Source organism: Aspergillus vadensis, assembly GCF_003184925.1.
Source record: "Aspergillus vadensis CBS 113365 unplaced genomic scaffold BO88scaffold_25, whole genome shotgun sequence".
In the NCBI taxonomy this organism is placed as follows: Eukaryota; Fungi; Ascomycota; class Eurotiomycetes; order Eurotiales; family Aspergillaceae; genus Aspergillus; species Aspergillus vadensis.
The window spans coordinates 244,136-267,729 of NW_020292063.1; the positions used below are offsets into that span (position 1 = coordinate 244,136).

At 50.1% G+C, this 23,594-nt stretch overlaps 7 protein-coding genes across 7 annotated transcripts; 4 read left to right on the forward strand and 3 right to left on the reverse strand.

Moving 5' to 3' along the window:
- Positions 1–212: 212 nt before the first annotated feature.
- Positions 213–1,488, forward strand: BO88DRAFT_407605 (ubiquinol--cytochrome-c reductase catalytic subunit CYT1). The gene is made up of 2 exons (XM_025707478.1): positions 213–756; positions 830–1,488. Exons 1-2 carry the CDS (start codon positions 447–449, stop codon positions 1,093–1,095), a joined length of 576 nt encoding a protein of 191 aa, XP_025559210.1. The 5' UTR covers positions 213–446; the 3' UTR covers positions 1,096–1,488.
- A 52-nt stretch (positions 1,489–1,540) lies between these two features.
- BO88DRAFT_395259 (uncharacterized protein) lies at positions 1,541–2,743 on the reverse strand (the record flags this gene model as incomplete). The annotated part of the gene is made up of 1 exon (XM_025705188.1): positions 1,541–2,743. One exon carries the CDS (start codon positions 2,741–2,743, stop codon positions 1,541–1,543), a length of 1,203 nt encoding a protein of 400 aa, XP_025559211.1.
- A 1,095-nt stretch (positions 2,744–3,838) lies between these two features.
- On the forward strand, positions 3,839–7,969 carry BO88DRAFT_471254 (uncharacterized protein). The gene is made up of 5 exons (XM_025711696.1): positions 3,839–4,219; positions 4,272–4,307; positions 4,475–4,563; positions 4,624–7,567; positions 7,620–7,969. Exons 1-5 carry the CDS (start codon positions 3,845–3,847, stop codon positions 7,857–7,859), a joined length of 3,684 nt encoding a protein of 1,227 aa, XP_025559212.1. The 5' UTR covers positions 3,839–3,844; the 3' UTR covers positions 7,860–7,969.
- Positions 7,970–8,652: 683 nt separating this feature from the next.
- On the forward strand, positions 8,653–10,603 carry BO88DRAFT_407606 (3-deoxy-7-phosphoheptulonate synthase). The gene is made up of 4 exons (XM_025707479.1): positions 8,653–8,782; positions 8,851–8,905; positions 8,980–9,885; positions 9,950–10,603. The coding sequence occupies exons 1-4, from the start codon at positions 8,777–8,779 to the stop codon at positions 10,117–10,119; spliced, it is 1,137 nt and encodes a 378-aa protein (XP_025559213.1). The 5' UTR covers positions 8,653–8,776; the 3' UTR covers positions 10,120–10,603.
- Positions 10,604–11,402: 799 nt separating this feature from the next.
- BO88DRAFT_428698 (glycogen debranching enzyme) lies at positions 11,403–19,424 on the reverse strand (the record flags this gene model as incomplete). The annotated part of the gene is made up of 6 exons (XM_025709098.1): positions 11,403–12,406; positions 12,463–12,972; positions 14,413–14,417; positions 14,702–14,742; positions 14,823–19,149; positions 19,207–19,424. The coding sequence occupies 6 exons, from the start codon at positions 19,422–19,424 to the stop codon at positions 11,403–11,405; spliced, it is 6,105 nt and encodes a 2,034-aa protein (XP_025559214.1).
- Positions 19,425–20,090: 666 nt separating this feature from the next.
- BO88DRAFT_395274 (glycerol-3-phosphate dehydrogenase family protein) lies at positions 20,091–22,298 on the reverse strand (the record flags this gene model as incomplete). Its single annotated transcript, XM_025705189.1, has 4 exons — positions 21,576–22,298; positions 20,368–21,500; positions 20,260–20,311; positions 20,091–20,175 (listed from the first exon to the last, which is right to left on the reverse strand). Exons 1-4 carry the CDS (start codon positions 21,884–21,886, stop codon positions 20,091–20,093), a joined length of 1,581 nt encoding a protein of 526 aa, XP_025559215.1. The 5' UTR covers positions 21,887–22,298.
- Positions 22,299–22,557: 259 nt separating this feature from the next.
- Positions 22,558–23,146, forward strand: BO88DRAFT_418535 (FAM207/SLX9 family protein; the record flags this gene model as incomplete). The annotated part of the gene is made up of 2 exons (XM_025708350.1): positions 22,558–22,560; positions 22,631–23,146. 2 exons carry the CDS (start codon positions 22,558–22,560, stop codon positions 23,144–23,146), a joined length of 519 nt encoding a protein of 172 aa, XP_025559216.1.
- Positions 23,147–23,594: the final 448 nt, after the last annotated feature.

Sequence of the window (23,594 nt, forward strand, 5' to 3'; positions counted from 1 at the left end):
GTCCGCCGCAACCGCCGTCGCTCTCGGATCCGCCGCGTATCTCTATGGCCAGGAGGCTTTTGCCATGACACCTGCTGAGGAGGGGTGAGTGGATTATCGGTGATGCTCGAGGGAATGGTGAACGCGTAGCTGGCTGCTCCGTTGCTCCAACCGAGGCATCATCTTCCCGATTCCGACTGTTTGACATGAAGACTGACGCACATCGAATTCAAGATTGCACCCTACCGCTTACCCTTGGGAGCACGCCAAGTGGAACAAGACCTTCGATCACCAGGCGTGAGTCTTCCAATTGCGGGCGAATAATACCCTCGCCATCTCTCCCCGATACCGGCCATCTTACTCATATTTTGCACTCCAGCCTCCGTCGTGGTTTCCAGGTCTACCGTGAAGTCTGTGCCAGCTGCCACTCCCTGACCCGTGTGCCTTGGCGCTCGTTCGTCGGTGTCATGCACACCGTCGATGAGATGAAGGCCATGGCTGAGGAGAACGAGTACGACACCGAGCCCAACGACCAGGGCGAGATCGAGAAGCGTCCCGGAAAGCTGTCCGACTACATCCCTGCTCCCTACAAGAACGAGGAGGCTGCTCGTGCTGCCAACGGTGGTGCTCTGCCCCCGGATCTCAGCTTGATCGTCAAGGGCCGTCACGGTGGCTGCAACTACATCTTCAGTCTGCTGACTGGTTACCCCGATGAGCCCCCGGCTGGTGCCACCGTCGGTGCTGGCATGAACTTCAACCCCTACTTCCCCGGTACCGGTATGTCACCACTTGCAGTTCATACCTGACAATTGATTCGCCTATGCTCAGTTCTAATTCTAACGATATCTAGCTATTGCCATGGGTCGTGTTCTTTTCGATGGTGTTGTCGAGTACGAGGATGGCACCCCCGCCACTACCTCCCAGATGGCCAAGGACGTTGTCGAGTTCCTCAACTGGGCTGCCGAGCCTGAGATGGACGACCGCAAGAAGATGGGTGTTAAGGCTATCACCCTCCTGACCGGTCTCTTCGCCATCAGCGTCTGGGTTAAGCGTTACAAGTGGTCCCCGATCAAGACGAGAAAGATTGTGTACAGCCCCCCCGTTTCCCGGCGCTGAATGTTGCAGCGGACTGTATGAATTGCACACCGTGGAGGAAAAATACCGGCGGCCAGTGAGCCTTGATATAATCCATCGTCCAACAAGTTATGTTGGTCCCACGTCGCCATTTCCTTCAACCTGTCACTCTATTCGATGGTCTCTGCATGTTTCGTTAGATGTTACTCAGGACACTTGTATCTGTACCCTAGATATTTATTCTCCGTTGAAAATGTTGCTTCAAGATCCAATGTCACAATTTCCTTTGTTAGCTATTACACATGTTGTATGGGCTTTGGTATACAATAGCCGTTCTGTCTTTCACTATGGGAAGGCTTAATAGAATGCCTCAATGTATTTATTTGGTTGTATCTGCATTATTAAAAACCAGTCTTTTAATTATACAATCACCAGTGAGAACAACGTCATCACCTAAATACTTTTATCTAGATCGGACAAGAGATTATTACCGCGCAGTACCATCATCGATTGTCCTTTCCCCATCCCCGAAGACACCCCGAAACACATTATCATACGACTGCCACATGGCAAAGAAAATAGCATCCGCCAATCTGACCAGCCAAGGGGGACTGCGTCCATCAGAGCCCGCAGACATTTTCTGCAAAAGCAAGACCAGAAGTACCGGCGTCATCCATATACCCGCAAACAGCACCTTGCCCACCTTCTGCCGCAGGGTAGTTATACGATAAGGCTGAATCCCAGCAAGATATGTCCTGTACGCAACGGGAAAGTCATGCTCAGCGGCGCCCATGTTAATTAGGTTGAGATAGCGAGCCGAAGGTTGGGCGTAGAATGGGTTGGGGCGGATGAGAGGGCTAAAGCGCGAGACGAAACCGCATTGTTTCCGGCTTGTGAGAGCTTGGTCTTGTGTAGTGGCTTCCAGTAAGTCCTCGGCCACCGCCGGGGATAGAAGCGTGTGGGCTTTGAAGGGCTTCGTGCTTGGACGCTCAGGGAGAGGGTCTGTGGGGTTGTAGGCCTTCGGGAAGGGGTAGCAGTCGACGACTTTGTCTTCGTATCCGCGTCCTCCGCCCTCTGTTGCGATTATCCGGGCGTAGTCTGTGAGGGTGACTTCGTAGACGACGCCGACGAGTGGCATCTTGGGGTTATAGTCGGGGTCCTTAAGGAGGAGACGCGAGGCCTCCTCCGTTGTAGCTTTCCCGTCTAAAGCATTGTCTTTTTCTTGGGCTGGGGGTTTTCGAAGTCGTGTTGCTGCAAAACAGGGCTCAAGGTATGGTATGCCTGGGAGATCGAAGGTGAGCCATAGATCTGGAACGACGACGTTGATTTGAGAGAGCGGCTTGATGCCTCGCTTTCCCAGGAATGTATCCGAGCATAGGTTCGAGCCGTAGGCAAGGTATAGAACGGTTTCATCAGGTGGTGGGTTTCCGTCTCCGATCTCCTCGAAATGATGAGTAGTAACCTTGTCCGCAAGGTCGGCGTCCTTTTCGAGGGACCGATCTGTTGTCGATACTAGCCGCCTCTCGGGGGTTGTTTCAGGCAGAAAATGGGCGGTTTCCTGTTGGGAGGGGTGTGTGTGACCGGTCAAAGGGCTGATTTCTCCGAGTCGCTCGTATGTTTCGATCATGCTCGAGCGGCGTGTGCGAGGGATGGAGTGGCCTCCTTCTTCGTCTCGATTGACTGCTGCCATCTTTCTAGATAGGTTAAGCTGGTCCAGTTGGTCAATAAATCTTGCCAGAATAGTTCCTGTCCGTTAGTCAACCAGGGTGACAAAGGTATGAGCAAATGTATATGTCCATTATAAGTAGTGACTTCGTGCTTTGTACCACGGCTGTTCATGCAGACACCACGGCTCCCAGCGGAAACGCATAACGAGCATTCCGGTCGTCTTCCCTGACTGGAGCGGAGCCGGAGTAGCCTCGGGACGGATACTCCAGCAGCCGGCTTACCAATATCCACTAATTCCAGGGGATTTTCCATCCATTACCATCCAATATGTTCGACGGTGAATTTGAGAGCTTCCCAAGAACCCGGGGGAATGTGATATTGATATACTTCCCAGTGGAAGTATTGTGCTTGCTAGCGCACTATCGCGCGATATCGAGCTAATCAAGTTGGGTGATTGGGGTACTGCGGAAGCAAAGCGGAGCTTATGCTGGTTGTCCATAGTAGACTTCTTATCGTGAAATGCTTAATTTCACCCAACATTGTCTTGGGAAAGAAGGGCTTTCCATTTTCTTATCCAATGAAAGCTGCTAGTTGTGCGCAAATGTTTTTGCTCAGTATTTTCAATGTGTTCGGTTCATTGTAGGATTTGACTTCGTCTTTGTGAGCCAGAAGGCAAGGTGCCACACTTCCGAGCCTGCACATCATGGAATCAATTCTGCTAGCCTCGATGAATATTAGCAGTCTCTAACTAGCACTTGTATCAAATAGAATGCATGGAGCTCACTGTCTGTGGCGTATATAATAAGCACTTTGATTGAGTGAGATCTAGGTCATATAAGGTATCTGACTTTCGCTTGCTCGCTTATATTGGAGTAGACACTGCAAGTCAATAGCCATCTTTACAAGCTTCGCTGTTACTGTCAAAGTTTTGAATTCTGAGAACCAAATAGAGCAACTGGAGAATAGGCGTATTTGGAGACGACAATTGAATGAGGCCATTCCGGTCAAGTGCAAATAAACCGTCATGTGATAAAGCCTCTTACGGTCTTTTGAATACGTAGCTCCCATCAACTGCCACTTCAAGTCTATAACACTCCACTAACTTCGAATTCAAGAAGGCAAAATGGCTTCTTTGCTTGTTGATGCGTCTCAAGAAGAATCACAATGGGCTTGCATCTCAGAGCTAGCCTCGCAACTGGCCTCTGTGATGAATATTGGAGGTGATACTGAGAATAGTCTCTTAGTTTCGAAGCCTTATTATACTTGTCTTCTGCGTGATCCTCGACTTTATACATTCTCGGATCAGCTGATCCAGGCACTGCTACACCATGTTTCTAAGGTCGATAACTGCAACATACACCAACTACTGACCATCCTGAAACGGCATTCAAAGAGAATACTTCAGGGGCTTGATCGCTCTTCGCTGCGTTGTCTGGCATATTTACTGCTCAATTCAGACAAGGAAACAAGATTGAAGAATGGACTTTATCTGCTACTGGTCTGCTGTATACCTATACTTGCACGTCTTGGCTCTCTAATGCTTTCCATAGGATGAACCGCAATACATGAAGGACTCGGGCCATATGGTATACCAAGTAGCAAGCCCAAGGATTGGGGACAGATCCCGCTTGCTTCAAAAAAGGATACTGAGCAAACTGTACTTACTATACTCCACCGAAGGGCAGGCTACTTGGCTACGGAAATTGGTGAGATAAAGACAATATGTGGTTATACCGATTCTCATGGTGAACAGGCCGGCAAATTATTTCTGGAGATACTCTCGGAGCCAGAGCATAATGATGATGCTTCCCTTATAAAATCCCAAGATGTGGACATGTCACGGTACTATATATTTATTCGATGTGAGCGATATTGTTTGTGCTAACGCGAAGTGCTGACCAGACTCTCGTATATCATACTCAATGGCAACTATGCCTTGAAACTGCTCGCAGCAATCATGATTCATGCGTTACATAACTTGGGAGTGAGCGACGAAGTTCTCTGGCCGCCAGACAATAGCACGGATAGAGTCAGGTTCTTTAATACTATGCCGTCATATGAAGATGATCCGCTGCAGCACTTCCACATCTTATTCGATACGGTTGTCCTATCAGATGCGGCAATGCCATCGAAATCGATAGACTTAAGTACGACGTCCCAGCTTCGACGATGCTTTCTACTTCAAGCAATAGGCATCGACACGACGCGCCTGATTGAAGGAATTGTTCTTGCCATGATCGGTGATGGATGCTTGACGTTCATGAGCTATCGACAGGACACAGCGAGAATGTGCCTAGAATACGTTGACGTCTACACTCAGAGTATTTGTCTACCAGTGCGCACGGTTACGGACAAAACTAAGACATATCGTCTAATAGTAGACCTTTCTCAGCATAGACTAATCGTGAAAAGCGGCAAACGCCTATGCTTCGGGGACCAGATCTTGAGCATATTGTCCGATGAAGATCCTTGTGATTTGCGAATGGCCATCGAGGAGTTCTGTCGGAATGACCGAACCTCTGTAGATACAGGTAGTGTATTCCGGAGGTCTTCTTCAATGGTGATGGAACTGGATACAGGCGATGAAGTCGCAAGGAAATCTTCTGGAATACCACCCAACAATATACAGGGGCAGGAGGGACCCTGCACAGGTTTCGTCTCGATACAAAAGTCTCGGCTAGTGCTGGATAAACATTCAGAAGTGCTCGAGGAAGGGAATACTAAGAATGAAAACCTGGAACGTGTTCGTTCAGAGCGTAACAGCTCTCGGGATTATCAGCCGGCACATTACGCGGGTGAACCTCCCGTACCAACATCAAACCCATCACTGACAAGAGTACCGGGGAAACCAAACGGCAAATTTGCACCAAAATCAGATACTGAAAGAAGAAGAACAGGTCGCTTGCGGAGTGGGAATAGAGGAAAAAACCATCAATCTAATATTCAAGAGTCTATGGTCATTTATACGCGACATCCCAAACAGAAGGTATATACAGCCAGCTCCAAAGCTGCTGTTGACTGGGACGAGGATCTCCGGCCTAGCGATAATGAAGTGAGACTTCCACTTAAAGATGCGGACGTAACTTCAATCTCATCCCCCTTGCCTGGTGAGACGTCTCTTACCGGCAGTCGTTTGGCAATGCCGGGCAAAAAGAGAGCAGCCAAAGGAAGGAAGCTAGCCACAAAGCGCAAGAATAAATCATCTCGTCCTCCAAAAAAGATCAGAAACATTACCAATAAATCGACAGCAGCGTTACCATTTGCAGAAGATGCCGACAACCACAACCGAAAGCCACAGCACATACTAGGATCAGATGATGACATAGGGAAGCTAATACTTTGTTCCAGCAACAGCCGCCCTGGAGGCATCGACGAGGAGAGAAATGGAGCAGGTGCCACGGCCAAATGTGCCGAGTTCAACCCAGATAATGATTTCATCAGATATGACTCTGCTACACCACAACACGAAGAGAACCGCACTAGATCACCTCGAATTCAAGCCTCTAGGAAAAGAGAAAGTTGTTTAGGTCACCAGCATCAGCTATCTACAAGTGAGATGCGTGATTACAACCACCAGATGAATTCTCCAGAGAGCCATCCGACCCCACAAGGACTTCAGGGCAGGGGCCGGGCAGTTGGGAACAAGCTGTCTGCAGCTTTCCAGCAAGGCGACCCTTCATCAGGCACCGGCGAGCATGAGGAAAACAGCTTAAACCATATACAGATCCAAAATCAGCTCAGAAACGGAAACGGGCTCGTTTTGTCAGACACATTATATGCTTCCGTGGGCGAGTGTGGTGTACAGGAGAAGTTCGAGCTTACGGAGTCTGACATAGAAACACCAAGAGATCAAGTCACGGGCAGGTTTGGAGATGACGTTTATGAAGGTTCCGTTGTAAGCCACATGAGCAGGAGCAGTTCTGTCAAGATCGACAACGAGGAGCAAATGAATGTGTCTCAATCAGGTCGCTCCGCTGGATCAAGTCCATTATGTGCAGAGGAGAGTCGTTCCGATGAAGAAGTTCCCTTTGAAGTGTGCATTGAAAGCCCCGGGTTCGCGCAGAGCACTTGCAGTTCTGACATGCATGAAAACACATCTGAGGGCAAAAGAAGCCCGCGGACTAGGCCAGAAAAGAGAAGGATAGCTGCGTTCAGTTCGGACGACATGCGAGATGACTCACCTGCAAGGGACCAAGCCTCGGAAAATGCTATCATGGAAGAATCCAAGCGGCTTGTTCGCAAAGATCACTTGTATCCCACGAAGCGATTGAAAATCACCCCCAGATCAACCATCGTTGATTCTGATGGAAGCCCCCGCCTTCTGTTCCACATCGAAAGTGAATGCCTTGTTGATAGGAATGGCGTGGACGAAATGTTTCCACAAATGTCAGACATGAAATACAGGTCCTCCACCAGCGAGCACGTTCGGGGGATCCTGAGAGATGGGGAATTTAGTGCGCAAGATGACGATCTATCTGCTTCGTGCGAGCGAAGCGTAATTCTAGGATCAAAGCATTCCGGGACCTGCACGAACAGAGCGAAGGAAGTACTGACTTTCCAAGATCGTCTAATGGCATGTGCAGGTAAACCTACATCAAGCAACACCCCGCTTAGAAATCCCGCACGATCAAGTCCTGATGCACATTTGACATTGGAATGCGATAACAAGCCTCATGCGACATGCAACTCCCTACCTCAGGCGACAATAGTTCCAAGCCAATCATCGGCGCAGAGTTTGCCCAAGTCGGATAATATCGCAGATGGTGTCCTGGAGCACACCAGCTGGCAGACCTCCCTGCAGGCGCTTCACAAAAGAGCGCAAGGCATGCTTCTTGCGACGAGCGAGGTAGGTGACATCCCATGGGGATTCCAAATATTCTTACTGAGTTGGCCGCAAGCATATAATACAAGAGATTGAGAGCGAGAAAAAGACCATCAGCGAAGTTCTGGAGATGTATCGGCGAGATTGCCACCGGGTGCTGGATCAGCTATTCAAAGCCCAAGAAGAACGAATAAGACTGTGCCAGCAACAGATGAACTCCATTCGCGAACACCATACCGATGTATGCCAGGAGTTGATGCAGCGTCTAGAGCGGGACGAGAAGCAGCTTCAGGATCGCATGCAGATCAGAAAATGAACTGAAGCTTGGCCTCATCATCTCATCATTTCAGCTTTTGATGCTCCGACTTCGATGACGAGGTTTCCGGTCCGGGCTGATTCGGATCCGGATAGTATACAGAGTAACTGAAGTTTGTCTCATCTTTCTCGGGCGATGGCTCTGTACTTATTTCTTACAGCCACGGCTAATCGTATCTGCATGATTTCGTATTCTGCAACACTCAAGGGGCGAAATCCAGATCCAGAGAGAGATTAGTGCCAACGTAGCCTCCGTGCCAGGATGATCCGAAACTATATACAAAGTTTCCGCCCCCATTTCAGGTCGTAATGGCAGCTCCAGGGGTGTCATCTATTGCTAAGGCTGACTGACCATCCAACGCCGGACCATGCCCCGGGCATGTGGTACGGGATAGCGGATGACGGACTACGGAGTATCCATTCATGCTGCTCCGAGCAGGAAGAGAAGGAATGAGAGACGAATGGCAAAGTAAGCCAATGGCAGGCGATACCGCGGGCGAGGCGCTTTTTTGGACCTCGCCCCATTCGTCCGCTCACCGGAAAATCACGTGGCGATTACCCAATGAGGCAGGAATGACTCGACACTGCCAAAGAAATAGTACTTTTTTTTCTGGCTTTTGCTTTTTGAGAGACTCTGCAAGGAGACAATTCCAGTGATTCTTCTCTCATACATCTTTCCTATATATTCGTTGTGATTCCACCCGGTTGTAATCTCGAATTTTCAAGATATCAATCAAATCTACTACTATTCTATTAAACTCTCATCGATCCACTGAACCGATCTTGATCTTCCCTTTGACTTACTCATCCATACCTTCCCGTCGGGCATACTATCTACCTATCTAAGCTGCGACTTTATCGCCTCTCCTTCTCTCATCTGCCCCTCCGTCTGTCCACTTGCTACCCCGCCGCATCACCATGTCGGTACGTCTTTGCTTTTTCCAGCATTCCAACCTCCTCAATGGCAATATTAATACTCATACTACCTCCAGTTCTTCATTGAAAACCCTAATGTCGGGGACAGATGCTCCCTCGAGGATTCCAGAAGTAAGTGCGCCCGTGACTCACCTCTTGCAAATTTCCGTCCCTCGTTAACCCTCGGTCTCTCTGTTCCTCTACAGTCCGTGGATACAACCCTCTCACACCCCCCAACCTCCTTCAACATGAAATCGCCATGACGGAGAAGTCCCGGCAAACGGTCATGGAAGGTCGTGAGGAGGCTATTGCTGTCGTCCAAGGCACAGACACCGACCGTCGCCGTTTGCTGGTTGTCATCGGCCCTTGCTCCATCCACGACCCCGAAATGGCCCTCGAATACTGCGATCGCCTCATGAAGATGAAGGAGAAGTACAAGGATGAGCTGCTGATTGTCATGCGCTCCTACCTCGAGAAGCCCCGTACCACCGTTGGCTGGAAGGGTCTCATCAACGACCCCGACATTGACAACAGCTTCAAGATCAACAAGGGCCTGCGCACCTCCCGTCAACTCTTCGTCGACCTGACCAACAAGGGTATGCCCATCGCCAGTGAGATGTTGGATACCATCTCCCCCCAGTTCCTGGCCGACTGTCTCTCCGTCGGCGCCGTTGGTGCTCGCACCACCGAGTCCCAGGTCCACCGTGAGCTGGCTTCGGGTCTGTCCTTCCCCGTTGGTTTCAAGAACGGCACCGACGGCTCCCTGGACGTCGCTGTCGATGCTATCGGCTCCGTCAAGCACCCCCACCACTTCCTGTCCGTCACCAAGCCCGGTGTCGCTGCGATCGTCGGCACCGTGGGCAACCCCGACTGCTTCGTCATTCTCCGTGGTGGCAAGAAGGGCCCCAACTTCGATGCTCAGAGCATCGCCGAGGCCAAGGCCAAGCTGATCGCCAAGGGCATGCCTCCCCGCCTTATGGTCGACTGCAGCCACGGCAACTCTCAGAAGGACCACAAGAACCAGCCTAAGGTGGCTGCTGTTCTGGCCGAGCAGATTGCTGCTGGAGAGACCGCCATCATGGGTGTCATGATTGAGAGCAACATCAACGAGGGTATGCTCCACCCCCCCATCCCTACACTTTGTATATTACCATCCAACTAACATCACCACAACAGGCAACCAGAAGGTCCCTCCCGAGGGCAAGGCCGGCCTCAAGTACGGTGTCAGTATCACCGACGCCTGCATCCACTGGGAAGACACGGAACTTGTTCTGGAGAACCTGGCACAGGCTGTGCGCACCCGTCGGGAGAAGCTTGCTGTCAATGGCAACGGCAACTCCCAATAAACCAGTCACCAGTTGGGACATGTCTCTTTTCTTCTCTTTCCTCTTTCTGCATTGCTGTTAAAACTTGTTCCTATATGGGGTTCAACACGTTATGCTCAGCCATACCATCTTTGTTCTCTCGACGCATGGGTTGATTAACGGGTCGGATTTATTTCTTCTAGCGGTTGTTGATTTATTTATCTTGCTTGTTCTTGGTTGAGATGAAAAAGTGATGTCTATTCCATGTTCTATTCTACTTCTTTCGGACTCTAGTACACGTTTCTCTTTAAAAGATCTCGGTGAAATTCCGTGGCTCATGTTATGTACGGATAGTATTGTGGGACTTTATATATACTATAGGACAGATATTCGGCTTATGTCATTGGGTTACCAGAGAATGACCTGACAGAAGGTTTTAAGCATTGAAAATGTTCATGAGCCCTGGTCTGCGTGCCCTAGAGACATATACACTGTGATGAGGATAATAGAATACGTAACTTGAGAGGACTATATCAGCTTGCGAGAGCATCAAGTAACCAAATTAATTGACTTGTACAGTATACCCGAAAACCCATCGATTGAAACCTCGCTGATGATTTGCGCTGTTTCAGGGATCTTGCTTTTCCCTGTTTTGTTGTTGAGGGTAAGATGCAGTGATGTAGATGGTATGCTCGGGAGAGATAGTGACAACTCTATGGAGGCCGGTCAAGATTTTGCGCAATAATGTCACGGGACTATGTCCACTTCCTATACTCGACACTGGTGCCACTTTTTAGAAGGAAATAGCCGGGGATATCTCTCATGAACACGACGCAGGAAACTGGTGCTGTCATATAGCCCATGAGGAGCTTTTAACCTGATACGGAAGTTGCATGGATCAGAAAGGCCCCGGCCTACGAGGTTCATTAATTGTAAAGATCGACAAGAGCATCGGGAATTCTCCCTAGAGTACATAAACTGATAGTACATGCAAGCTATATTGGCATCAATGCGTCGAATGAAACCTCCTATAGGAAGGCTTCTGGTATCACTAAACGAGAGATAAGGAAACCATTATGAACAAAGATGAGTAACATCTAAATCTGATCGCGTAAAATTGACCGTCTCACCACGAGGGTGTGAGACTATCAGGCGTATATGGCCATCTATGACATCAAAGGCATAGCATCGTAGATCATGGCGGGGGAAAGCAACTCATACAACAAGGGGGTGATTAGAAAGTAATACATATATATAGGCAGTGGTAGTGATCGATCGACTGAGATGTTTTGGAATCAGTCAACTTCGGCGCTTATGATACAGTCTCAGACGGACTCATCGGCCGCGTTGTTTTCGGAATTGCGATGCTCCAGTTCTCCCTGGAGTTCCGGAACCATCGTACGTCCCGGAAGCCATGCATCGTGGAGAGGCAGGATCAGGCTTGGGTTGACATACTTTCTCAGCCGCAATCCAAGTTCTTGTCCACCGATGCGGATCGGAAACGAATCGCGGTCGAGGCCGGATGGAGGAGAGAAGGTCGAAGACGGTGACGGGGAGATGTCCCCCCCACCAGGCCGCTCGCGGTCAATGCTCTTTAGAGCGATGAACTTCATAAGAGGCTCGTAGGTCCGTGCAAAGAAGTAGCTGAACCATACGGTTGCCATCAGGAGAGGCACAATAAGCAAAGAGCGCGTAATAGCCCGGCGTAAGGCAAGCACGCCGATCATCGCGAGCTGGAAAACAATCAAGCCCATCAGAATTCGACTGCAGATCATCGGCCATGCGCGTCCCGTCGAATGCTGCTGATGATCCATCGCGTACAGAAGCTGGTACTTGTAGATAAACTTGCCGATGGTGAAATAAATCAACCCGAATAGGCATATCAACCATGAGCTAGGAAACACGCTGTATACAACACAGATGATAAGGCTCAGAACCGTCTGCGGAATGGAATACCCGTAACTGAATGTAGGGGGTGTGGATAACTCAGCATAATCCCGAGGTGTCTTAGCGGCCAGAAAGTTGATGGGATACATGGCAACACTTCCGAACTCTAGGAGTCGGAACGGGAACAATCCTATTCCTTGAAGACATAGGAAGTTAATGTAAAATGGAGCAAAGTTTTCCAGAGTCTTGGCCAAGGCAAAGGCTATGGTCGTAGCATCTTTGAAGGCGTCTCGCAGATTCTCCCAGAACCCGTAGAATGTCGTCGCAGTTCCGAACACCGTGAAGACAAGGAAGAGGTTGAAGAAAGAGAAGAAGAAGGTCTTCGATATGACTGACAGCTCAATGTCACCTCGGGACATCATGCCTTGCTGGTTCGAGAGCCCTGTGATCAGGTTAGCGCTGATATTAGACATAAAGTAACGTTTGGATATATCATACAGTTATACAAGTAAGGTACAGCGACAGTCAACAGCGAGAGGACCAAGGTCGGCAGACCAGTCTGCACAAGGGACTTGGCAAGCGGGTTCCGAGCAAGAGCGTCGGCCAACTGAGGGAACACCTTGTGGAGAGTCTCGTACTCAAGCAGATAGGCAACGGGAATCAAAAGCACCGACCAGAATACAGTCAGGAAGCCAATGACCACAGTGATGAACCAGGATTGCATCATCCGCCTCGAGCGCGGGAGGTAGGTGTTTTTCCACACGACATCAGCTGGTGCTGGTGCCAGTCTAGCGAGCAGTTGCATGGGGTGAGGATCAAGTATGGCTTGTACAACCATCTGAGACGCGGCAATCGACTCCATCGTGACGAAGGCGACCTCAGTAGGCGGATATTCCTTTTGGCGGGCAACCTGGATCTTCTCGTCGAGACGACGTAGCTTTTCTTCATAGTAATCGATCGCATCGATGTTCTTATAGCGTAGCTTGAAAGGCCCATACCAGATGCGCACTGTTGGCCGCTTGTGTGCATAGTCCGTAACATGATCGCGTCCTCCTTCAGAGAGAAGCTGGATTCGCTCACTCTCTCCATCCGAGACAATACTAGAGCCACGCGGCTGCTGGTGCATCATGGTCAGTGCATTCGGACTTGCCTTAACCCTTTTGTAGCCCAGGTGCCTAGTCCAAGCCCGCTCGAGATTTCGCAGAAGTTTCAGTCGCTCGTCGATCAGGTGGTCTAATTCGCGCCAATCCCGACACAGTGTGACACTTTCGACCTTACCCACTTTGAGGCCTTCCATGAAATCCTTGATCTTCTCCTCGGTCCCCAAATCCGGAGGGATCCCAGACAAGCGAATAGTCCGATCGGTCGTACTGGTCTGGCTTCCAAGGTATTTTTGCCTCGTGCGGATAACCTTATTGGTCTCTTGGATGAGCATGTAGACAGCAAGCCCAGTGAAAATGTATGTAAAAATGACATACATCCACAAGTAGTTCGGATCCGATATGATCTTCTTCTTGTCTTTGTCTCCATCGAATGTCTCGTCATCATCGTCATCCCAACCAGGAACCCCCGATTTACCGGTATTCTTGTAGTGTGTCGGTAGAATGATAACCAAGGCGAAGAAGAAGATAGCGGAGAGGAATCGAATGGCGAATTTCAGGAAAGTGAGGAACTGTGATAACAACTTCGTGTCAGACAAGGCCGATTCTGACATCTAGCCCGTAGTCGAGGCGAAAGACAGAACTTACAACGAAAGCATCCAAGCCTGCAGACTCCAGCACCTGCTCATCAGTGATCCGATATAGTACAGGTATCCAGCCAAAGAAACTATCGGGTAGTTCGGGCAAGTATGAAGCTGCGCAGCGTTGTCGTCGCCGAGCGGCGTATAGTTCGGTCCATTTCGGTCGTAGAACCTATGAGAGACGCGAGCTGTTAGAGGATTCCATTCATTCTTGCAATCTGCAAAGACTTACACAGAAGGAGAAAAAGGCGCTGAGCCCGACGAGTAAACTGATCACTAGTTGTGTGTACAAATCGCGGCCCCTCGTCTGGTCATCCCAACGAGGCTCATGCACGTCAATGGGACTGTCTACCACGACCGCAGCGGTCAGCATGGCTGCCGCGGCGGATTCCGTGAGAGACATGACGCTCCAAAAGCAGATATTCTGCGCCGGGGATGTAGTGGATGATGTTCAGCTTTGTTAATGCATTCGGGAACGTTTGTGCTCGGGAGGATGCGTAGGTCAAAAACAACTGACGTCAGGGGCCTGGGTCACGCTTTAGATTGTAGACGGGCTCGCAACCTGGAGGATGTTGCTTGGACGCGAAAAGCAGAACTGGAGAAGTCAGGCGACACCGATACAAACACTCTACACCGCAATCTTCGCGCTAGGAACGGCAAATTGGACCCGAGTCGGGCATCGTTTGCTAAAACATATGTTGACGAACCCAAACTCAAAAGTACTAGTCTCGTCTCGTTCTAGTTGGCGATGAGTTGTGCACGTGGCTTATTCAGCGACCGTTTTTTATGCCGCTTGCCGCTTGCCGCTTGCCGCAACTACAGACGGCCCGGCGTCATACGATTCAAGGATCAGGCCAGCACAATGAAGCTATTTCTATTATCTAAGATTCGACAAACATGTACTCCGAACTCATGATTAGGTTGAGCAGTGCCAGATGGAAATGATATGAACAATACATTCTCTAGTTCTGTGAATGCCGTGATGCATCATAATACAAGTCAAGCAGACATCCAGCTGACCATGCTTGGGTCGGGGACTATAAGATATAAGGTTAGCCAAGATTGATCGACACGACACAGAAATAGTAGAGAGCAAAGAAAGGTATTCGAGACATACGGAGTCTGCACAGTGTGCACCATTCTTATTCGTTAGTTCGGTAAGGCCCTTCCATGGACTTTCCCTCAAAGCCCGTTTGCAACCCTCCAGACGTCGAGTAATCTGTTGGTAAGTCTCTGTCCGTTCTGCCGGCGTCGTCCTGCGGGCAAGGTCGAAGTGCAAAAAGGCGCGGAGGAAGTACCCACGCTGCCAAACCCACTCAGGACCTTGGTGGTAATTTCTGCCTTTAGCAGTTGCAAAATCGGTCGAGTCCTCCGAGTTATTGTAGTTAGGGCGGTAATTGAGATCGGAAGGGTCAAGGGTGGCCATTCCTACCGGCCCTACCAGAACCTCGTCGGCAAGAGCGAGAGCTGCGAGTGCTTTGGATGAAGTGAACAGGTCTGGAGCGACGGTCATGGCTATTGGGAAATTGGAACGAAGCTGGTAATCCTCGTATGGCTTACCAGACCTGTACAGATCCTTGTAGATTCCCCGTCTATTGATGATTTTTGCGTCGATGTCGTACTGGCTATCGTCCTTTGGCTGTAGAGGAACATAGTAGCAGCGCTCGAAGTTGGCCCGAATTTTTGACGCCCACTCCTTGAAAGAAATGGTTTCCCCATCGCCAATGTCGACTCCATCATGTTTGTAAAGGCCTTGCTCGTGCAGTTCAGCAACCCAGGTCAAGGCGCTGTACACTAGCCCGGTTATCTCAATGGCTGCCCCATCACGTGGCGTACCAGGTACGCCTTTGTTACCAGCTTTCGCGCTCTCACCCATCTTGTCCTGCCATGTCCCGCAATTATATTGACTGCCACCGAATATCAGTCCAGTTTCCCAGTCGACTTTGACATCAATCTGAAAACCATCCTGTGTCATTTGCATGTCAAGGTCGGGTCCCGCGTTGTATTCCCGGAAGGAGAGTCCTTGTGCATGTCGCTGGAAGACCTCCTGAATTATTTCGGATATCGTCGAATGTTGCGAGTAGGCCCTAGGGTCATCATACGGGAACCATACATCATCGTATGGTAGAAAACGCCTGGGAACCTTATGATCTAGAAGCCTCAAACCATCTGGTGCCATTTTGGTGTAATCCTGGATGGATTGCAGGAAGAACCAAACAGAATCCCGAGAATTGTAGCGCGGGAGCTTCCCACTGCTCAAAAGATTCGGGATCATGCCATGCTTCAACACACTCGCAAATGCAGTTATATGCTCTTTGGCATCCTCAAAGCGACTTGTGCACAGAAGGAGGCCTCTCAGTGAAATGAACACGTCGCGACCCCAACACCTTGCCCAGTCTACCGCGAAATGTGGTAGGCCAGCTGCAAGACTGGGTACCTTCTTCGTGGGCCACAAAGACGCTGAATTCACATATCCAGTTTGTTGGACACTCACCATACCTAATTGATGAATGAATTCTTGCCCCTTCTGTATGTGCGGTCCCAGAAGTTGAATTCCTCGCTTCCAGGCAGCATTGTAGGCAACCTGAACGATTATTGCAAAGTACCGGGGCAAAAGGAAACTTGGCAGCTGACGGACGGCTTGAAACTTTTCCTGAAGCCATGCAGCTGGCCTGCCAAGGGCAGTGTGTTCGTCCGTGTGGCCCAGCTTCTCCAGGCGAGCCACAATATAGTCCAGAGCCCACTGTCCATTTCGCAAGTGATCACACAGTGGGTGGCCGAGTTCGTTGTATTTAATGATGTTCTCAAGCACGCTCCACCACCCCTGTAGACCGGCATAGACCAAAGGCCCATGGCCGGGGATGTCGTAAACCCCGTCCTCGCCCTTACTCGAGTCTCTCTCCTCTGCTTCGCAGCGGTAAAGCGCGAAGTTCAGATCAACTAAGCTGAGATCCGAGAAGGCATGATCCACGCCTTCGGTGATATGATTGTCCAGTCCACTTGCATGTTCAACACTCGGCATCGATGTCTCAAACAAGGCAATAGACCCGGCAACAAAAGAATCCAAAACGGATATGATGGTATCTTTGCCAGACTCCTCGATCTTGGTACCTTCAAACGTTTTGACTTGGCTTGGCAGGCCTCGTAGATAGGATTTGTCTGCTTGTATCCGCTCCTTAGTAGCTTGGCTTGCATCAACTTCCAAGAGCCACGTCCCGATATGCTTGACATGAGTACCGACAAGATGTGTGGGCGCCAGAACAGATTTTCCGTCTTGACCAGGAAAGGCTGTATGTGCAATCAAGAAAACACCCTTCCGTGTTCTAGGATGCACCCTGTGCACTGTGATATACTCGCCGTCATGATGAATGTGCGTTTCATCATATCCTTCAACACCCATTCTGGTATGAAGGTCATTGAGTAGCTTTTTGATGCCTCCTATTCCTCCCTCAAGAGAGTTTAACCCAGTCTCGGGGGCTTCTGAAAATTCAGAGAAGTATAGCCGATGTTCATGAACGAGATCGACAAGCTGGGGATATACTTCATCGTAGCCGATGACGCTGCCAATGGCTGAGGCACACATGGCCACCAGAGCGCCATTTGCTAAGGTATCTTTTGCGGTTCTCTTCTGCGCAGGCATCTCGTTGTCATGGGTGCAATCCATGAATAAGGCTTGAACTGGTGTAGGTCGAATATGAGCAACTTTCTCTTTGCCGGAGTCAAGACCAGAAGAAGCGATTGCATGACTACTACCTGAAGAAGGCAAGTCAAGATCGAAACTACCAATCGGACGTCCGCCATGACGGTGAACAAGACGGCTCAGTTCTCCTGTACTCCAGGCCTGCATGGCTTCACGGATGAGCGCATTTATGCCGAGACGTTTGACAAATATATAGTCAGCTTCCTCCGAGCCAGTGAATAGTTCCGCGAAAACGGTCAGGTTGGGTCGAACTTTGCGTGCCTCGTCTAGCAGGTACTCGGCAACCACCAGTGGTGTTGAATGGCAATTGTCGATGCGAAATCCTGAGAAATATTTGGCCATAAGACGAGTATAGTCTGTCATGAAATCCCAGAGGAAAGGATTATCGTCACGACGACTGCCGTATCTCAGCTTCACGCAATCGCCCCAAACGATTACTTCACGTCGCAGGTAAGCCCTAGAGTCAGGCCCCGCATTGTCCCTCAGAGCATCAGCGTTCCATATCCAGCCGTTGTTCACCAGAGCCAGCGCCTCTTTCTTGTGCTTCTTGGTAACATCGTTCAGAGGCAGCCTCGTGAAGTACGTTTCAATCAAAGGGCTTTGTGCCGTGACGGCGCCGAGCTTGGGACCATGGTCGTCAATCCTTAGATACTTGATCCGGTTAAAGACTTGATTCATAATCTCCGAGACGTCTCCATCGTATTCCTCATAGAAGGGAAGATTGACCTCGTCGAGTATTTTGGACAGACTCGCCCCGACTGCACTAGTGTCAGATGTCGAATGATTGTGCGGGCCAAAAAGGGCTGTCAGTATGGCTGCCCCAAATTGCAAATCAACAGCTCTGCTGAACCGCCCCAAGACCTGCTTCGAGGTGGGTATAGCGTGGTCTCGAATGAAAGTCGCTTGCTGCTTCAAAGTCCAGTTCTTGTAGTCTGAAAGATTGAGTTGCGCCCATTTCTTGTCTGTTAGATTAAGGTCTTTGGATGTTTTCCATTGATTGAGTATTCTCTGTGTGTCGGTCTTCACATCAATGGCATAGAATTCCCACAGTCGTATTCCAGAAATGACTTTGTCCCGCATAGCATTCATGACTTTTATCAATTCGTCCACAGTTTGAAACTCGGTGGGCAGCCCAAGAGTGGAGAGTTCTTGACCGAATTTCAGCAGTGCAGTGTCCAGCTCCAGCGCTGCCTCAAGCCATGGGGCAGTTTCGACACTGTAACCAGCTTCTGGATGTTCCTCCAACCATTTGCTGTTATGGGCAGTGTGGTTCCATACAACGTCCGTAAGCGACAAAAGCCCATATTCATTCTCCATCTTAGAAACCAGACGCGCAACATCGTCTTCACCATTGGGAAACACGGTGTCATCAAAATGCAGCTGATCAAAGATGCTATAAGGTGAGTTCGAAGCTCCGCGCTTCATCAGGGGCGTGAAATGAACCATATTGTAATTACGTTGGCTGATGCCGTTGAGGTGCTTGTCCCAGTCCTTGGGGTACTTTCCCATGAACTTAGAGATCACAGAGTATATAGAGAGAGCATTGAGTGGAAGATCTTGACCGCGAAGAGTCAACTTGGGCGAGACATCGATGTAGTGGGTTGGGGTCCTTGTTGGCTCTGGGGTGGGTGTTGATAGAACAGAGAACTCAGGAAGCGGGGAGAAGGTCACATAGAAGGCGAAAGAACCAGCAGAGGTGATGGGGACATCGATCTGGATGTTCTTGTTGAAATCCGGGGATAGTCTAGTTATATCGAAAAGGTCAAATGTTGATAAACTTGTAACCATTCATTTCACTTACCTAAAGCTCCGAAAAGCAGACCGATTGAAAGATTTACCCTTCTCGGGGATGTTGACCCATAAAACACCCTCTCTGCAGATTGAGCTGCTGCCTTCAATGACAAAGCGAAGCAAATATGGCGGGTCCGTAGGAGAAGGGAGGTAGAGGTATCCTCCAGGAACATCGGGCGATCCATCATCCTTCAGAGGCAGCAGATAAACCTGCTGTGGAGAGGACATTGTGAACTCGAATAAGACTATCTGTCACAAGTAGAGGAGCTTCGGAAAGAGCTTCGACGAGAGTTCGTGACAATGGTGAGTCTAGCGGCGCTACTCTCGGTGAATCGCCGGCCAGACTTACCAAGGAACGGAGATGAATGGATATGAAGGCAGGATGTCCTCCTGGAAACGACACTGTGTAGCCACGGCACAGAGGGCGCTGGCTATTTATGAGAAAAAGAACAACTGGACGAGAAGCCAGGCCGACCAGGGTTTCCTGTTCCTGGGAGGTCCAGGGCAACCCCGCGGGATCACTGACATCATGAAAGAAGGCGGGCTGGAACGGCCCGGGCGAGAACACGGGCCTCCGCACGCCTCCTCTTTTTTCTTGTTGGCCTCCCCTCATAGCCCCGGTCAGGCCATTGATGATCTGGCAAATGTACAGCTCATTACTGGCATGGATGTGATAGAAATGAAGAAGATTCAGACATTCCGGTGTCATTGCGGTCTATAGTCATCGGTCTATGTGCATGAGAAAATCTCGACAAAGTATACCTACCAACAAACGCTTCCCCCAAAAAGATAGATGGTGATAAAGATAGACAAGTTGGTGGAAAGAAAGGAAGGAAAGTGACAAGGATGGGGAAAACACAAAAGAGGGGGTTAATGCATGGATCCTGCCCCCGTTCACAACCTGGCGCTCAAAACTGCCTGGCTGGTTCCACTGCTGGTCACCCGCCCCGTTTCAACGTAAGAGATAGACTCCGGCTTTCTGTTAAGACACAAAAGGAACAGATTTCCCTAAATTAACAACCCGAACATAAACCAAAGGAGAGGATCAACAGGTCCAATTTACCGCTCAATGTAAGAAGGAATATCTTCAACGGACATACTGCCCTCGAGAACACCTATTTTATGGTCAGTACATCGATGAGATAAAGGGCAAAAGAACGGGGTTACTCACGGTACACAGCCGTAAGCAAGGGAAACTCCTCCTCAAGGCCCTGCTTCTTCAGGAAGTTGTTTACCTCAACCGCAGTCAAAGTACCCTGGAGCTTCTGGCCGTTGAGTTCCGTCTCCTCGACTTTCTCGATCGACTGCTTTCTCTCAATGCTGAGTTTTGCGCAGCGGAAGTTCCGGCCACCGCTGCAGCTAGTAATCAGATCGGCAACACCTGCACTCTCCTCGGTGAAGGTTCGAGTATTGATGGTGGCCCCGAAGAACTTTTCACCAAACTTGACCATCTCGAGAAGGCCAACCCGCATGATGGCAGCCTTGGCATTGTCACCCCAGCCCATGCCGTCGACCCAGCCGGCAGCAAGAGCAACTACGTTCTTAAGGGCGCCTCCAAGCGACACGCCTGCGACATCACTCACCACACGGATATGGAAATACGGGCGATGGAAGAGCGACTTCAGGACCGCGTGGTCCACAGGGGGGTAGTCGGACGGCAGCGCTTGCAGCTTTACTTGCGATAGTTGGCCGGAAACATCCTTGTGCTCAAACTGAACGAGATTCTCGGTCGAAGTAGACGGGGAACGATTGGGAGATGGCGCCTTGGAATCCATGTGCGGGGGATCATAGGCGATGCTTGACTCGGACCATTTTTCCAGGGCGACCTCGCTCGCGATGTTTGCGCCAGATAGAGCACCGCAGTAGATACCCAGAATCTTGCCAATGGTCTCGGAGAAGAGATGAATACCTTCTTCGTTCACATCAACACCCTTGATGCAGGAGATACCCCGCGCATAGGGCAGGATCTTGCCCTTGATCTGCTCACAGGTCTTGATGATAAACTGGTGGGGCAGGTTGAAGACAAGGATGGTACTATCCTTGACTGCGTCAACCAACGAGGGATTAGCATGCAGATTGGAGGGGAGAGTAATTCCAGGCAAGTATTTGATGTTCTCGTGCTTCTGGTTAATCACATCCGTCAAGTTTTGTGGGCCCTGGCACAGCGGTGAAGAGGGATCATAGTGCCGGGACGTTTTGGAGATTTCCACCTTCTCCTCAAAAACCCACATCTCAACCTTCTCCTCGAAAATTGCGGGGTTGCTGGCGGCATTTTCGGCGACGATTTTGGCGATTGCGCATCCCCTAGACATGACCCAAGTCAGCCCTTTTCCTCTTTCCTGGCACTAGCACCATGACGAAAAGCCATCTTGCACATACCAGTTTCCTGAGCCCACCACAGTGATCTTGTGTTTGCGCTGGTACGGTCCGAGAGAGCCCATTGTTGCTTCGGTATTGGCGGGGATGATCGACAAATGGAAAGGGCTATGCGAGTAGTAGCGGACTGCGACGGGCCCTCGAGGCTTATATGCTGTGGAAGGTGATAGACACGGCGAAAATTCCCGACTCAATGGGGTAGGCAGGAGCTGATAGACGGTCGGGGGCCGAGGTAGAGTCACAGGCACAGTAGTCCTCGATGGAAAAGGGCACGTCCGGCGAGATAAAAGGCGCGCTGGAGACAGCATCCACATGCAAGGCCGCAAATGAGAAGGCAATCTTATCGAACCGGCGTCGGCGTGGTGGTGCCCTGATGTAAGTGAGCCACTGAGCCAGGCAAGTGCAAGATAAAAAGGCGGGTTCGGAACCCGTGAATGTGGATCTTTGCCTCCCGCAAGAAAACTGGACCAGGAGCAGGGGGAAAGATTCTGATGGAAATATGACGATCCAGTTTCTGTGGCCTTGGACTACGGTCGGCCTGTTCAGGTCTAGTGCCTTGCTACTAAATTGTTGGTCCCACTGTTGGGATTTCTTGTCAGCCTTAATGTAGCACAGGATGGAACCCGAATGGCTGGCGTGAGACAAAGCGCGAGTGATCTTTGACTGAAGACGGCCATCAGGGACCGCGAACTAGACCGGGAAGGGGATGGGATTGATTTGCCTCAGGTTCAATGGTTCAATAATTAGACTCGGCCAAGTCGGTGAGGCCCAGTACTATGAGATAGTCACCTGGGCGGTGAGCCACACATATTTCAAAGTAGAGACAGAACTTAACTATCGGGTCTTCGGTTGGGGACTAGTTCACTTCCGGATTAGTCCGCGCTACCCCATCGGAATCAACGAAGAAATTCGGTTCTCGTGAAGCACATGCAAGGCTTTTTTCGTCTTGTTCCCCGAACGGAGAACCAACGCATCCCTCCCCATCATGGTAAGCTTTCCCCTAGTTGATATCATGCATGCACGTATACTTACCACTGCTTTTTTCTTATTCAATACAGGCTCCTACTCGATCCGTCAAGAAGCCCGCAAGTGGGAAAGGCGCTCTTCCGTCGTCTAAGCCCAGCTTTCTCCACGATGAATTCCGCACCACGAAAAAGGACAAGCGCTTGATCAAGCACAGCAGCTTTGTGTCTCGGATAGAAAAGAACTCTCAGAAATCTACAAAGCGTCGGCGTGCCTCCAAGAAACTTGCTGCTTTGGACTCGTTGGCCGATGCGCTTCCGGACGCCGACGACGACGTGGCCGACCCTAGCAAACAGGTCAATATCATTAAGCAGAAAACTCTGCAGCATAGACCCGGTGCTATGAAGCGTCGAGAGAAGCTGGAACGGCTGGAGCGCGATCGGTTTGCGAAGAATATGGCGCAGATGTCCAGCATGCAAGCACCAGCGCCTACCACTGCCGACTCCAACAGCAACACGGATGAGGGCTCGGTCTCCAATCGATGGGCGGCCCTGCGGAATTTTATATCTCAAACCATGGAGCAGCAGCCTGCCTTCAAATCAAGCAGCTAGGTCATCGAAATATTGGAATATGGATTGTCTCGAGCGCAACTCGCTCATCCTTCTTTCAATCTGGGTGGCAGTTGACACAAGTTGCAGCCGGTTGCTGTAACAAACCGTTTTTCAGTACAATCTGTGGCAGAGTCAAATTGCCACTGGTTCCCCCTCAGTTGAGGCTCCGTGCTACCGTGTACGAGGCCCTGATGATTATCACTTTCCCATGTTTACGGGGCGCCGCAGGCGATTGAACCAGTATAGACGCCTCAATTGGAAGAATGGCAGCCGTGACTACAAACTTCCAGTGACAGGAAAAGTACGGAATCGTTTAGTTGCCTAAGCTAAATGTACGATACGACCTTGACACATTTATCTGTGGACGAAGCTTACAGGGATATAAGTAAGCATATTCAAGGCCATTGGGTCAAGAGGAAGGTTCGGTACAATAAGTAGCTCAATGCCT

Bases quoted from the DNA above. Each gene is read 5' to 3' on its own strand.
- BO88DRAFT_407606 (XM_025707479.1), top strand. The intron at 8,906-8,979 runs GTAAGTGCGCCC...GTTCCTCTACAG, and splicing joins CTCCCTCGAGGATTCCAGAA to TCCGTGGATACAACCCTCTC. The intron at 9,886-9,949 runs GTATGCTCCACC...TCACCACAACAG, and splicing joins TGAGAGCAACATCAACGAGG to GCAACCAGAAGGTCCCTCCC.
- BO88DRAFT_407605 (XM_025707478.1), top strand. From the start codon at position 447: ATGCACACCGTCGATGAGATGAAGGCCATGGCTGAGGAGAACGAGTAC. The intron at 757-829 runs GTATGTCACCAC...AACGATATCTAG, and splicing joins CCCCTACTTCCCCGGTACCG to CTATTGCCATGGGTCGTGTT.
- BO88DRAFT_471254 (XM_025711696.1), top strand. From the start codon at position 3,845: ATGGCTTCTTTGCTTGTTGATGCGTCTCAAGAAGAATCACAATGGGCT. The intron at 4,564-4,623 runs GTACTATATATT...AGTGCTGACCAG, and splicing joins CAAGATGTGGACATGTCACG to ACTCTCGTATATCATACTCA. The intron at 7,568-7,619 runs GTAGGTGACATC...GTTGGCCGCAAG, and splicing joins TGCTTCTTGCGACGAGCGAG to CATATAATACAAGAGATTGA.